The sequence below is a fragment of the Acyrthosiphon pisum genome, chromosome A1, assembly GCF_005508785.2.
Source record: "Acyrthosiphon pisum isolate AL4f chromosome A1, pea_aphid_22Mar2018_4r6ur, whole genome shotgun sequence".
Taxonomy (NCBI): domain Eukaryota; kingdom Metazoa; phylum Arthropoda; class Insecta; order Hemiptera; family Aphididae; genus Acyrthosiphon; species Acyrthosiphon pisum.
In genome coordinates this window covers 4,585,280-4,602,340 of record NC_042494.1, presented here as the reverse complement: position 1 = coordinate 4,602,340, position 17,061 = coordinate 4,585,280, and the positions used below count along the sequence as shown (strand labels likewise).

The window sequence follows — 17,061 nt, the reverse complement described above, 5'->3', positions numbered from 1 at the left end:
TTCACTATAAATAGATTTCATGATACTAGTGATTGAATGTAAGACGCATATTTGGATCCAAGAAGATTCAATATATTCAAGGATAATAACAATTTACCAGAAAATGCTTTAAAATCACCATCAAAAAAGTGGAATAAAATAAATAAAGATTGTTTATTTAATCAATTTAAGTCTTTTGCAACTACATATTTTAGTCAACTAAATAGCAGCCCATCATATAACTTAAATAAACTTAATAAATCAACTCCGAATGAATCAAATTCTGATTCTGATGAAATATCAGATAGCCAATAATCAAGAAAATCCGGTAGACGTAGACGTAACCAGTAAGCTATTAACCGAAGAACTTTGGGAAGGTCGGACGACGCATAAAGAAGTGCACACGGTTCCTCTAGTTGTGTCGGTGTAACCGTTGCTATTAAGGTAGTTCCTTTTCTTCTGCTTGGTTTTCAACAAGATCACTCTCCGACATATTGACTTGCTGTGGCCCAGTCCACCACAACGGATGATCAACAATCTCACTGGGTGTCAGACCGCGTGAAGCGCATTCTACGGGGTTCTGTGTTGATGGAACATAACTCCATATCTTTTGTGAAGTAAGTTCTTGGATCTTGGCCACCAGATTCCCAACAAAAGTTTTGAGGTTGGCTGGCGGCGTATTGATCTAGGCGAGAGCCACGGTAGAGTCGGTCCAAGCATAGAACCTGCCAATCTGTAATAACTTAAGATTATAACGGAGATTCTCAATCGTACGTGCTAACAATGGTTCACCACAAAGCTCCAGCCGAGGAATCAACGTTTTCTTCTACGGAGACACTTTTGATTTTCCCATTAACAAATGAACTAAGGTCTGGCCGTTTGTAGTAAGTGCTAGAAGGTAAACCGCGGTGGCGTAGGCACTGTCCGAACTATCACAAAATCCGTGGAGTTCGTATTTAGCATCCTCAACGGTAATCTGCCGAGCCACACATACTCGCACATACATGACGCACTTACAGACACAATGGTATCGTGTCCAAGTCTCCGTGGCAGTAAGCGGCAAAGCATCATCCCAACCAACTTTGATCGTCCATAAATACTTCATTAACCGTTTTAGGTTGGTTAGTACGGGCATTCATTTTACCTATTATAGGGTCGTAGATTCGAACAATTTCCAAAAAAATCACTCGTTTACTTTACTTTATCGGGTTAGGATGATACTGGTAGGCGATCGTGTCATTCTTGGGCTCCCACTTTAACCCCAGCTCCTTTGTATAATCTTAGATTGGCTCCTCAAAGTTCACGGCCTCGGTTTGTCGGTGTTCAGGTGGTACCGCTTCTAGCAGTACAACGGAATTGCTAGTCCACTTTCGTAGATAAAAGCCTCCACGCTTGAACACATTGATCAACTCCTGCTGTGCCGATTCTACACATTTTATTCCAGTTGCTACGTCGTCTACGTAAATATCCGTCTCAACCACCTTTTGGACGTCTGGATGCGTTTCCGCTTCATCCGCCGCCAACTGTTGTGGGGTTCTAATGGCCAAGAACAGCGAAGAACATTACCAAACGTCACGGTTGTAATATATATATCACATTATCAACTATTGTTGAATTTGAATTTTAAATTGAAATTATTTTTTTTTTAATTTTAACTCTATTTGCAGGGGCTAAATAATGGGGGGTTTGAGGGGTTCGACCCCCCCCCCACCATAAAAAAATCCCAATCGGTTAATATATAATAATAATGATCAGGAAAAAATTGCATGTAGATACTACAAACAACAACAATTACTTTTAAGTTAAACATAAGAAAACAATTAATATATTGCTAAATTATAATCATGAGCGAAGATCAAATAGATCAATATTTTTGTAATATAGTTTGTTACGAAAAATAATGATTATCTAAATAGATATCTAATGTTATATTAAATATTGTTATAGCTATATATATAAAATATTCATTATTTGATCTATCCATGTTTACGTATTCATTGTATTATTTTGGTTTTTTTATATTCCTATGAATATTGATTATTGATATAAAATCATTTCTTATTATCTGTAGTACTAATAATTTAAGTCGACCCCCCCCCCCCCCCCACCCATTAATAATCTATATCTAGCCCTGCCAATTTGTATACATATTACAAAAAATATAAAACGATTAATATTTTGGTATAAATAATAAATTGAATTTATTTTCAATTCCAATATCAATTTTGAATATCATTAAAACAATATTTGATATCACTTTTGGTTTCTTGATAATTTTTGATTTGAAATTAATGAAAATATATCAATAAAAAAAGGAAATAATTATAAATTATAATATTATAATATTATAGTAAATAGTACACAAATAACAATATTGTTTAAGACATTTAATAAGATGTAATAATTACATAAAAAGTTACAAAAATAAAAAAATAAAAATGTTTAATAGGTACATCTAAAGAATATAATACTTAAAAATGATTTAGATATATACAAAATATACAATATAATTCACTTTGTGAAATTGAACTATTATCATTTAAAATTGTAACGCCATATTATTCTGCAACTTTTGCCTATGTAAAATACAAAATCATAATTATAAAAAAAAAATGTGATTTTGGTTAAAGGAGATTTTTTGAGGGACACACAGCTTACGCCACAGAGGCCAACAGTGTTATGAAACACAGGAGAAACATAATAAATTACAAAACGACTACAGATGTCTTGAGATGGTGACTGATCAGGTGAGTATAGACCTCGCTCGTCCCTCCAACCATTATGGCGAGAGTATACACGGTCGTGGAATAAAGATGTCGGAAATGTATGTTGTGACGTTAACACGCGGTTGTGTTAGTGACAAAAGTGACGGTGTCCGGGGGACATGACAACACAGAGGTTAGTTGTAGTCATAGGTCAGATAAATAAGTCATGACAGAAAAACTTTTTTTTATTATGGGGGGTATTATAATAATAAGATTTTAATAAAATATGCTCAAAATTCTATGACGTTAATAATTGTTCAATATTAAAATTCACATTTGCATTGAATATATTGGGAAACTATTTGAGATAATTAAACAATTATTTCTCATCATTAAATTCATTATAACTATTGTTTGTAACATTTATTGCTTACAAATAATAAATTATAATGCAACAAAAATATCCTCCATCAACTCTTATACTGTACATTTATTACATAGGTACTAAAAAAAATATTCAAATTATAATTATTTACTAAAACTTCTTTATTTTCTATGAGGGTGTCATGCCAGGTGTAAATAAAAATAAAAATAATACTATTAAAAATAAGATACTTTAGGGGCGGATAGGAATCCTGGCCGATTTGATGGTGGCATTTTTACAGTTGATTTTAGTGTAGACGTTTGAGCTTTAGATTGTTTTGAAGCCATGAAGGATGTTGCAGCTTTTTTCTTTGGGCTAAATTATTTAATAAAAAGTAATCATAATTAATGATTTGTATACATTTATATGTTATATTTGTTTTAATTCAACACGTCCATTAGTTAAATATTATCGGCTATAGGCCATAAACGCAATTATGTACATGCATTTTAGTGATCAATAAAATCTGTAGCATTGAAGCATCAATGAGCGATCAACAATTTATAAAAACTTATTTATTATAACATAATATATTTTGTAATAAAATATGATTAAAATATTATAATAAATGCATTTTTTCGTATGTAACATGTATACATACTTTTTACTCTTTCCTCTTTTAAACCTTTTATTTCCTCCTTTATTTGAATGATATGTTTTTCTTTTGTTCTTATTGTTTACTACACCAGTGGCCATATCATCAAAGTATGGACAATCTGTACTAGTTTTAAGCCAATCTCCTTCCTCTTCAAAATTATTTAGTTCATTTTCATCACATTCGGCAACTATAAGTAAATAATTGTTCTTATTTATAAAAATTTTTTATTTAAATATTTAAAAGTATTTCATTTTGTACAGTATTAAAATAAAATGATAAATTTAATTTTTTTTACTAGCAGTGTTTTATAAAGATAAAAGTAAAAGACAAACAGGTAATATGGTACCTAAGTTAAAAAAAAAAAATAATATTTATAGCTTACCATTAAAGGTAAAAAAAAGTAGCATATAAAAATTATAAATTTGATTTTATGTTCTTAAAGTCTTGAGAAAGTATTTAAAATATTTTGTTCAATTACTTTTTTCAGAATTATTTAAAATATGTATTTGAGTACTTATAAAGTATTTGAATTTTTTTACTCAAGTATTTTATAAGACTGGACCGAGTGAGCACATGGTACCTACTCCTCAACTAGCGATAACAATTTTTTTTTTACCGAATTTATTAGCAGCTGCTTCCTGTGTAATTTCTAACAATTGCCTGCCATATTTTTCAAAATTGGCTTTAGTCACTCCAACAATTTTTAACATTTCTTCTTCAGTTTCTGGCAAAGAGTGAGACATCTCTTGAATGGCCTGTAAATGTTATAATATATTTAAACTTAATTCGTAAAAATGTTAGTAATATATTATTTTTATATTAATATTTTGGCCACCAAAACCATTGTTAAATATAGTAAACAAACATTTTCAAGCCCCCCCCCCCCTTAAATATATTATAGAAACATTTACAAGTTTTTATATAGTGAAAAACCTGGGGACTAAACAAAACTGGTTTTAAATACCAAAATAATTAGTATTATTTTTTTAGATACTAGGGATACATGAATTCATAATTACTAACTTGAATTGTCATAACAGCATTAGTGTTCACATTTAATGAAGCAGCCAATCCGCGACAAACGTCCATGAGATTTTCATAACACTTCTCCTGGATTTCTTTTAGAACAGTATTAACTGGTGTGTTTGAATTTTTACTTGTTGTTTCGATATTTAGTTTATTCTTTGAAGCCGATGCTAATTTTAACTAATAACATATTTAATATGTATAGAATTAAGTCATCAATAAATAAGTTTTGTTAGTTAAATTTATAAATTACTTTTATTGAACCTCGAATGAGTTTGTCTGCTTCTGGACCAACTCTGACAAAGGCGTTAATAATATCTACTTTAGAAGCAACCATTTCTTCTCGCAAGTAACCTTCTAGGACTAATTTATGCATCAACCGTTCTGCGTCAAATCTATCCCATTGTTTTCCACGTCCGTGTAAACTCAATTTATCATGATCTAAATTACAAATTACAAACACATGCATATTATATAATTTTAAATACAATTAAATAAAATATTAATAAAACGGATAATATAGAATAAAACTTACTGTGTGTTTTGATTTTTTGATTCGAACTGCCTTTAAATATGTCAATAATATGTATCAAAGTAAAATTATTGTTCCAACTACCACCTCCTGAACCACATATTTCTTTAATTGTTTTTACTATTTCAATACTATCTTCTGTTACATCAATATATTTAAAAGCCGACTAATTATATTTATAAAAAAATATATATATATATAGTAATTGTTAAATATAATAATTCATTAAAACGTATAGGTAATGTATTTTAGGTATAATCAATATTTACCTTATTTTGACAATTATCACATGCTGTTTCTTTGTTTGAAATACATTTATTATCATCAAATGTTTCACCAAAATAGTTAAGTTGTAAAGTTCGCCTGCAATCTGCTTTATTTTCACAGTATGACACTATTCTGAATAGATTTTGCATATGTACTTTTTTCGATTCGTGATTTCCACTGTCATCCACTAAAAAAACAAAATAAATCAGAAATATTTATTTATTTATAATATACTCAGTATAAGTTGTGATACAGTAAAATGGTTTATTATTACTTATTAGTATTAAACAAATGCAAAAAAATTAAAAAAAAACTTTTGAACTCACAATCACTTTTAATGATTCAATTTAATATTACATACTTATAACATACACAGTACTAACCACTCAAAACATAGACATCTACTTTAATACGAAAAATAAATTATAAGCGTTTATTATGCATTGATATTGCATACAGGACAATTCACCAAACATAGTCACTCCCAGTTTTAGATTCTAAGTGGTGTGATAAATTTATTGATTTTACAATTTTTTTTTTTTTTTTTTTGTCAATCATTACCTTTTGGCAAGGCTGGGCATTAACAAGTTTATAAGTTAAAAGTTAAGTTATTTTTAACTTATTAACTTAACTTACTAGTTCCCTGTTTTAATTAACTTAACTCATCTGTATCTGAGTTAACTATCTGTTAACTTATAATCAACTTATATTATTTACAGTTAATTTTGAATTTTCATATCATCCAGAAAAATTATTTATACAAGTTATAAGTAAATAATACTATATAAATAAATAAATAACACAAATATTTAAAAATTATAAAAAAAAATATTATATTTCTACTCATAATTAATGGAAATATAGTATTTTTTTTTTATAATTTTTAAATGTTTAGTAATTTATTTTATGAATTATAAATCTTAAACAACTCAAATTTAAATTTAAATGAACCCATTGTGAAATATTAATAGAGTTCTAAAATGCCTTAAAGAGTAAAAGCCTTACAGATTTTAGATTGTTGACAATGGTTTGACAAAAACATAAAATATATATAATATTAGAACTAGTATTTATTATACTTGTACCATTTTTATAAGTTATAAAAATTGATAGATTACTGATTAATATAAACTACTAAATAATTGTAATTACCATAACTCCCATATCAGTTAGAATCTCTACAATATCCTTAAGTCAGCATTTCCCAACCTGTGTGCCGTGAGGCCTCCATAGGTATACTGGGAAATGTCATGATTATTAATAAACACTGATGTAAAATTTCTATAATAAGTAAGAATATAATGAAGGGAAACCAGACCCAAATTTTCCACTAGGACTAGATTTGTGTGATGTAATTGTAATATAATCGTAATGTAATGTCTCTGTTTTTCCATTACAATAAATCAAATATTTGTAATAAATTAAAATATAATTTTAGGTAACTACATGAGTTTTCCTAACATAAATAATCCCATCATTTTAAATTAATTGCTAGTAATTTACTGATATACAACTATTTTGGTATTAATATGATGAAAGCCTAATGTTCCAATATTAAAATAAAAAATATAAACAGGGTGTCCCGCGAGGATTTACCCATTGTGATAACTCCTGGGATAATAAATATATCATAAATCTGTATTTTTTTTATTGGACTCGCCGAGACAAGGACTACACATATTAAATTTTTTAATTTAATTACATTTTTTGGTAAAAAAGTTTAAAAGTTATTTTTTTATAATTTTATTTTTGTGGACATTTTGACTTTTCAACATTTTATTTTTATTAATCTCATACTTTTTAATAATTTTAGATTCTGAGCGGAGCGAAGAAGCTATTGGTTTTACAATGGTCTTTTTTTTCTTTTTTTTTTTATAACCTGTATACAAAATTTATACCAGAAGGAGTGCTTTGATTTCAACATATAGTACCTTATCTTTTAGCAAATTGGTTTAAGATGGTACTTTAATGAGGTCATTTTCTCGATTTTGTCAAATGTTATTAAATGCTACGGGAAAAACCACCGAAAATTACGAAAAAACGCTAAAAAAGGGATTTTATTGTTAACACTTTGTTTATCACCATAGAAACGAATAAAAAATTGTAATATTATAATATTAATTCAACTTACATGATAAAATAAACGATAACAATATAAAATATCCAGACTGACAAACTGTCTCCGCTCAGAATCGTTTTTCTTATACAATGATATTATATCATTGAATTCAAGTCTAATACAATCGATTATACAATGACTCACTTGTAATCTACTATACAGCAGAGCAATATCCACTAAACCTGCTTTTTTTAGTTTATAGGTAAAACAATAAAAAAAAAAAAAAGAAAAACGGTTTTTGTCCGGGCGGCAGGCCTCTCTCACCATTGGGTATATCCTCGCGGGACACCTTATATATATCTGTATATATATAAAAATTAATGTATGTCTGTGTGTCTGTGCGTGTGTCCATATTACCATGGCAACCAACCCCAGGAGGGGATATAGAATGTTTGTCTGGCTGTGTGGGTGTCCTTTGGTTGCCATAGTTACCATGGGTTTTGAAACTATTATTCTAATAATAACTATTGGTTGCCGGGCATTGAAGTACATGGGATCAATTAGTACAAAGATAGGTTAGACATCTGGGCAGTGGATAAACTAATTTAAAAGGGAAGAGGTGTTTAAACAGGGATTTTGGGATTTCCAATGGAAATTTTTGTTTATAAATAGTTGCCATTGGTTTAAAATGGCTGTTATGGTAACCGTCATATTATAAAATAAAACATATTATTCATATAACGTTGGCATTTTTAATGGGCATCAAAGTGCACGGGATCAGCTAGTATATATATATCAAACATATTTAAGTTAGTGTAAAGTGTATCACAGCTAAATATAATTAGGACTAGTGTGCCGCGAGGAAAAATGGTTGGGATATGTTGCCTTAAGTAGTACACAAAAATCTCAAGAATTTAAAAATAGGTTAGGAATTTAAAAGTTCTAAAAATAAAATTTTGAATAGCACATAAATTTTGAATAAAAATGGGGAGGCATGATTGGTGACTTATTATGAATCACTTGGTCAAAGCAAGTTACCGAGTAAAAACCTAGTAAGTAATGAAAAGATTAAAATGAAAAAGGATTATTAAATACTTGCATTCAATAAGTTTCCGAATGCGATGCATATCTTGATAACTATAGTAAAGAAAACAATGAGATGTCTTTCCATCACGTCCAGCTCTCCCAGATTCTTGATAATAACCTTCAATAGACTTAGGTAGAGAATAATGAAAAACATACCGGACATCTGGTTTATCAATTCCCATACCAAACGCGATTGTAGCACAAACCAACTAAAAAAATAATTGGAAAACGATTACATATTTCTAACTTTTTAGTAAATATGAAAATTATGAAATTAGTTTTGATGGTTTTGATAACACATGAATAATATTAAGTAATAAGTACATTGACTTTGTTTGTGATCCATTTCATTTGAACATCATTACGTTTAGGATCGGATAGACCAGCATGATAGCTAATTGCTTTGATTCCTTCATTACACATATAAGTTGCCGTATTATCACATTCTTTTCTTGACAAACAATAAACTATACCAGACTGATTTTTATATTTTTCTTTGATGAGATTAGCTATTTCTGCCATAGCAGATTTTCCTTTCTTAGGAACAACTTTATAAAGCAAATTGGGCCTATTAAAACTGGATAAAAATCTAAAAACAACAATTCAAAATACATAGTACATGGAAAGAAAAAAAAATTCCTCAAAAAAGTATCTTGTAGATTCTTTTCAAAACATGGTTATTTAAAACTACTTTATATTACAATTTTGTTCCACTGATCTGTAACTGATGTAGCACATCTTCACGGACACGAGTAGTAGCAGTAGCAGTTAGAGCCATAATTGGAACATCTGGATACTTTTTCCTGAATTCTCCCAAACGTTTATAATCTGGTCTAAAAATCAATTGAATTTTTTATTTGCAATTAAGTACAATATATTATACACAAACCGAAAGTCATGACCCCAATGAGAAACACAATGAGCTTCATCAATAACTAGACGAGCTAGTTTTCCACGACAATGCAAATTGTTTAAAATTTGTCCTAGTTTCATACTAGCCGCAATTTTTTCCGGTGTAACATACAACATTTTTAAACCTTTTCAACAATATTTTAAATAAGTAATATACTATCACAAATAATAAAAATAATGCAAATTCAATTACCTGGTTCTGACATACATAACTTTGTGAAAATTATGTTTTCTTCTTCGGGCTTCATATTACCCAACAAATGTGCTGTTGGAATCTAAATACAACATTGTTAATAAAATAACTTAGGATAGTAAAATTAATATTTACATCTAATGATTTCAATTTCTCTGTCTGATCAATGACTAATGATTTCAAAGGTGAAATAACAAGTGTAACTCCTTTGGATATTACTGCAGGTAATTGATAACATAATGACTTTCCTCCACCAGTAGGCATCAATACAAAACAGTCATGACCAAGTAATGCTGCATTAATAGTTTCCAATTGATTGGGACGAAAATTGTGGAGACCAAAAGTTGATCTAAATACCTGTAAAATACATACAATTATATAAAACAGTATAGTAAAACTTTAATTGATATACCGTACAGTAAATAATTCTCTTGAATGAGGATAATTTGTTTTGCTGAATTCTCCTTTAGAAACTGACATGTTTGAGAAAGACGTTTTATTCAGACTACAGTTGGAGGTTGCTTGAGAAGTATTCCCATAAGAAATATTAATGGCTAATATTAAAGTAAAAAATAAATTAAAATTAGAATTATTTAAAAGTACTATAATTTTTAATTTATTACCTTCTTCAAACTGGGATGACAATTTTTTAGTCTCATAATTGTTATGCGTATTTAGATTGTTGCTGTAAACTGAGCAACTCTGAACATCAGGTACGGAATATGAATCAAAATTATTGTCATTGACTATAGAGTCCAATTCATTCACACTTAGACGTTCTCGGGAATAAATATCAGTATTAGAATTATTTTGAAAATCTGATCGACCGTCGAACCATTTATTAGAATTATTATTATTAATTACATTAGTGTGATTATATGAGGTATTTAATCTAGAATTATTATAAGTATTAGTTGTTCCATATTTTGGAGAATTTAATGTTTGTTTTTCATTATGAGAATTGGTTGATGTATCAAATCCGTTTGAGAATGATGTTCTGGATTTGTTTTCAGGATTACACAAATTGTTATTACTTGAAGTTGTTGGTTCATTCATTAAACGCGTCTTACCAATTTTTATTTTATTTTTTATTTTTTGTCGCATTCTCTTAAGCTCAACCAAAACTGAAGGGCTTTTGAGACTAGGAATAGAAAATATAACAGTATCTGATAAGTTTAAGATTATATTATATACCTCCTCTAACATATCTAATTCTAAATTTTTCAAGCCCATCAAATGATTTTCTAAATTTGTAATTGGTATCTAAAAAAAAATAAAAAATTTTAGATCAATACACTTTTTCCAATATCACCTAACATAACCATTATTTGACATAGCTTAACAGTTTACAGTATTTTACTACCACCTAGATGCCAAAACATCTAGTACTAAATATAATATATTTTCCATATTTATAATATAACAATACCAGGGTTGGTGCCGTTTAATAGTGTAATTAAACATGTAATATATATATACTTATAAGACGTATAAACGTACAGTATAAAACCATTTATATAGTCAGGGGCGGATAGGCCTATCGGGAAATCAGAAATCTTCCAGATAGGCTGGTCCTTGTGTGGGCCGCATTATAGGATAACAATAAAAAAAATATTTTTTATAAAATTCACATAGAAAATATATTATTTAGGTGTTTTGAGATCATAAGTGAATACATTTAAATTAATAAATATTAATGCAATTATAGGCATATTACAAATGCGTAGGTAGAAAAAAAATCATATTAAAATTATAATACCCACAAAATCATAGCAAATACCCTATATATTATAATTATAGCCATTATACAATAGGTAATTAAGGCCGGTTGAAAGCGAACCTGCATTTAAGGGAGTTGGATTTAGGAAATATTCTATTTCAATTTATCCATTGTGAGTGATGTGTGACTGTGCGTATATAGTGATTGATCATTAATGTGTGCAAGTTCCCCGAACATTTTATCTTAAGATACTTGGAAATTCATCACGTACCTACATGCGTGGAGTAACACATCACTATATTTTGAGATCAAAAAAGTTTCAACATGAAAGTCCCAAAAAGTGGAAGAAAAATTCCGATTTTAACTATGAAAACATTTTAATTCCTTATTCTCTTTTCTAAGTTTAGAAAACGGATTTTTCAATTTTTGAATTGTTTAATTTTAATAAGTATAGTACTAAATTAATTTTTTTTTATATAAAAATTTACCTTTACTTTAGTGAAAATAAAAAAAAAAATAAAAACCATTTACATAACCTAGAAAAGAGAATAAAGAATTCAAATATTTTTTTTTCAAAATTGAAATTGGACTTCTAGAAGTTTAATTTATTTTCCACTTATTGGTTTAAATGCATGAAAAAACTAACAGCTTCCAACAGCCTTAATAATAATTGTGATCTGTGTATCAAATTATGTTATTATACAGTAAAGACAATATAGAATATAGTCATATTAAGACAAGAAATATAATAAAATATATTTCTATAAAAGGTTTAGAAAATGTAATTAACTTTTAACCACTATAGAAAATATTTTTATATTTATAGTGATTACAGAATATTTAAGGATATTTTCTGTAAACATTGAAAAATGTATTATATTTTATCTTCAAGTTCGAGTTTGGAACAGCTTATCCTTATCTGACTAACCCAAGACTATTATAATATAATAGTTTTGGGTTACTCAGATAACTATATTATAGTTATTAAATTAGCTAATTTAGAGGAGGGACAAAACAAATGATGAAATTGTAAATTAAGGAACACCTTATTGTATGTGTTAAAACTTTAAAAGACAAAAAAAATCCGTTTTGGAGTGTAATAATACTATAATAGTTATATTTGGGGTTCAAAGGATATTTATAATATTCAAAGAAAACAATGTATATTTAATATTTCTTATGTTTTAGTCATTATACATTTTTATAAGTTTTAGTAATTTTTTACACAAATATTACCAACCCTGCACTATACTGCGCCCAGCGAGAGAACATAACTGAGCGGTGATCAAAACTCATAAATTACTGCGCATTTCCACGTGGTTGGAGAAATTCATCTAGACATGGGCGAACGAGTTGCGTTCTCTCGCTGGTCTCAGTATAGTTTAATTGTTTTCTATAAAATGTAGTGTTTATCTCAACACTTTATCAATACTTACGTCAGAAATTGTCTCACATAATAATGAATTATTATTTAGATCATTAAGCCAAATGCCCAATTCTGATGATCGATTTTCTACAACCAAAACATAAATTATATAAAGAAGATAACAAAACACATGTCTAATGAATAAATAAACACAAACCTGTATTAATAATAAATTCTCCACTATTTTTTGGTGTTTCACTAATGACATCTTCAAAATTGAGTGTTGAAACAGTAGAAAGTGACGGGTTTTTTTTTATTTCTTTAGGAGTTGAAAATAGTGTTTTTGTTAATATGGATGGACTTTTGGATACATCAAAATTAATGTCATTACTACCTTTAGAAGTCTAAAAATAAATACACAAATTACAATTTTAAATATTATTCATTATTTTGCTAATGTTTTTAAATGTTAAACAATATGAGATTATTTAAAACAAATTATTAAATAGTGTCTAATTGTACTATGCAGTTAAGTATTCTAAAAAAAAGATTTGCTTCAATATTTCAAATATAGAAGTAAATAATATAGTTTTCGTTTAAATTGTAATCAAATAGTTAGTTAGAATTAGCAGTTAGCACAAAAAACTATATTAGATAGGTTAAAATTAATTTGTTCTTAAATCAGTACAAAATTAAAAGTAGAATTTCCAAAACTTAAACATCTTTCAACCAGTGGCGTAGATATGATTTCTGAAAAGAGAGGGATAAAAAAAAAACAACATGGCTAAATGGAAGGGGAAAATTGGAAAAACCACCACCCTCTCAAAACTTTATAGTAAGGTAATAAAAAGCCAATGGGGGATCTGACCCTCACGTCCCCCCTCTTTGTATACGCCCCTAATTTCAACATACTTATTGAAATTAAGCCTTTAGCAAAATAATAACTTAATACAACAAAAAATCTGTATACATTTTTTACTTACATTATTTGAATTTGATGATATTGGTTTTTCTGGACTATAAATAATACTGTCATCATCATCATCATCATAGTGATAACAGTTGTCATCTATTTTATTCTTTTGGACATCTTTTGGAAGTTCTGACACAAAAAATAACCAATTTTTAATTTTTAATTTTTGCATAATATAGTATTCTTTGCTTTCTTTGTTTTATAAATTAATTATTTTCTAACTATTTTTATTAAAAAAATATAATATATTATTAAATATTTATCTAATCAAGTTGTAGGTACTAGGTATAATATTTTTATACTGTTTTTTAGCAAAACAATAGGTTTATTAGTAATGGTTATATCTTGGTTATATCTAAGGATATTATACACATTTCAATTTGAATTTTGAATCTCAAAATTCACAAAATAAATATATTACAATAAATATATTTATCTTTTGGGTCCATAAATATAATAATTAATAAGCTAATAACTCATAACATATAATGTAGACAGTGGCACACCCAGGGAGGAGGGGGCTTTGGGGCTGACCCCCACAATAAAAAAAGATTATATTAGATTATTTATTATTATAACATATTATTTTGTCATAAATATATAACAATGATGAACTATGTTTTTTTTTTTTTAATTTGTTTATCACGTTAGATACATATCTAATATATAGTATATATATAGTTTTTGGACCTAAAAGCAATACTTCTACCAACAATTTTTATTATTAAAAAATTAGGTGTAATTATTTACTTGTGTGTAAAGAATTAAAGAAACTACGTGATTTGTAAGCCCCACTCCCACCCAAACAAAAATCCTGAGTGTGCGACTGTGTACTGAAGTTCAAAGATAATAATATATTATATTCCAATAACTTCCTACACTTATTAAGAGTCCCGGTGCCAGTTTTTAAAAATGTTCCACAATTCTATAAAATTTGAAAATTAAATTTTATATTTTAGTTGCCACCTCAATTATAGAGACTTTTCCACTAATCTACTACCGCGATACCTATTTAGGGGGGGGGGGATGATAGGGTGTATTATATCGAAAAAATGATTTTATGGGAATAACTTTCAAGATTATAGAATTGTTGGATTTCGATGGCTAATTTTTTTTTATCTGAAAGAAGAAAGACTTCCTACAGCCCGCATCAATCTCTGATTTTGTATTTTATTTCAAATAGTTGTATTAAAAAATTTGTAAAAAAATGCTTTTTATGTATTTTTTTTAGACATATTATAAAGTTTGAGAATAAAATATTGAAAAATAGAGATTGATGCGGGCTGTAGAATATTTCCCTCTAGCAATTAAAAAAAAAATTATGAAATTTGGTTGATTCTACAAGGCGTTATTGTTATTCCCGCAGAGTGTATTTTTGAGGACAAAATGGCATCGACACCGGGTACTTTAAATGCATGTGAAAAATTTTAATGTGGTCCTGGGTATAGTATTAATTTAAGATAACAAAATTGTTCAATTTCATTTACCTTTTGTATCACAATATGTAGTTTTTTTAATTTTGCCATTTTCTTCATCACTATCTATCAAACTTACTATAGATGATTTGGGTTTACTGAAACAAATAAAACTATATATGTATTTTTTTTATAACTCATTCATATTAGGCATTAATTTCATTGTCTACAGACATATTATCTTAGCAAATTAATATGTTTAATATAACTTTAATTTACACTATATTGTATCATTAATATTTATGTTATAACGCTTTATAAAACATTTTTAAAGGCTGGAGATAATTTACATAAGTAGTAGGTATAATACTCATATATATTTCCTCATAGAACAATTCTGTTGTGGGACTATTTTATAGTTTTATCTTGTTCTTCTAGTGTTCTTTACCAGTATTGAAAAGATATTTATTATGTGTAACACGTTTACCAGAGTATTAATGTATTTTTACAAATTTCATATATTTTTTAGGTAGGTACCTACTGCATAGTTAGGTAGTTTATTCCAGTGATAAATGATAATATAAGACATTGTGAATTTATTATTAGTTTTTTAAAGGATAATATTCATCAATGGCAGTATAAATGTTTATTTATACATACCACTATCAAATAAGTCTAAAATCAAACAGTCACAATGCCCCATATTAAGTTACCTAATAATTTGTGAATCGTTATAAACCAAATTTAGAAGGTAGAGCTAAAGTAGAGATAAGATGAAGAGAAGGTTAAAGTAATTAAATATTATTGAGTAGTTTGATTTTTTAACACTGATTTGAACATTGATATTTTAATTAACGACACAAGCAAACTGCATAAATATAAGCCTATTTATGCTGCCACCTATATATCATATAGGCCAGCCATTATGTATTCATATTATGTTAAATACTAATGATTTACATTTTCAAAAATAAGTATGAAACAGTTATGGAAATAAAATCTGTCTTTAAAGTTCTCAATATAGTATTTTTAGTATTATATAGATGACTATTTAAATGACACTTTTAATCCACTCTTACCATTGATTTCCTTCCGATTCGAGTTTGACATTTGTAGAGCCAAGACGTTTTAAAACGTTACTTGGTTTTTTTAAAAAAAATTCCATATTTCGAATAAGTATATTGAATTTAACAGTCTCAAACAATATTCACGAAATGATTCATTAGATCAAATTCGAAATAACTGAATACAATACCGTACATTTTACATCTTACAAACTCCAAAATTCTCATTGAAAATCATGACAAATTAAATTTTCATGTTGAAAATTGAAAAATTATCATGGTTTTAATAGACAAAGATTAGAATTTTATCACAGAAGTTTATTTGGCGCCAAATTGTTCAAAATTGATAACAGTATTGAAATTTATAATTTTTAATTAAAACCACGGTCTTAGAAGGTAGATATCTTCTAAGACCATGATTAAAACAAATTATCCCTATAATCCCATTGCTAGAGTGAGAGTACTATATAATAGCAGTCTGTCTCTCATCCACATTCCGGTTCGGGACCCCTTTTTTGTTAATATAGGAATGGCCTATCCATTATTTTATCATCTATAGTCCTATCCAACCATGTATATTGATTGTTGGTACCACGAAGAATAGAATATTCTAGTCTTCATGTTGCTACATTATTTGATCCAAAAACAATATTGTTGATAATATATTTGAATGCAGTCACCCATGATATAAACAACAGGGTATGATCGCAAAAGTCCATGATATAAAAACAATAGGGTATGA

General features: G+C 28.1%; 1 protein-coding gene across 1 annotated transcript; it reads right to left on the bottom strand.

Annotated features, from left to right (window-relative positions):
- Nucleotides 1-3,212: 3,212 nt before the first annotated feature.
- On the bottom strand, nucleotides 3,213-16,699 carry LOC100164084 (Bloom syndrome protein homolog). The gene is made up of 20 exons (XM_001947889.5): nucleotides 16,335-16,699; nucleotides 15,328-15,413; nucleotides 13,851-13,969; nucleotides 13,085-13,271; nucleotides 12,938-13,014; nucleotides 10,405-11,044; nucleotides 10,199-10,335; nucleotides 9,917-10,138; nucleotides 9,782-9,863; nucleotides 9,566-9,713; nucleotides 9,378-9,509; nucleotides 9,001-9,265; nucleotides 8,690-8,885; nucleotides 5,534-5,718; nucleotides 5,268-5,430; nucleotides 4,986-5,173; nucleotides 4,730-4,912; nucleotides 4,323-4,461; nucleotides 3,710-3,893; nucleotides 3,213-3,423 (listed from the first exon to the last, which is right to left on the bottom strand). Exons 1-20 carry the CDS (start codon nucleotides 16,418-16,420, stop codon nucleotides 3,285-3,287), a joined length of 3,558 nt encoding a protein of 1,185 aa, XP_001947924.2. The 5' UTR covers nucleotides 16,421-16,699; the 3' UTR covers nucleotides 3,213-3,284.
- Nucleotides 16,700-17,061: the final 362 nt, after the last annotated feature.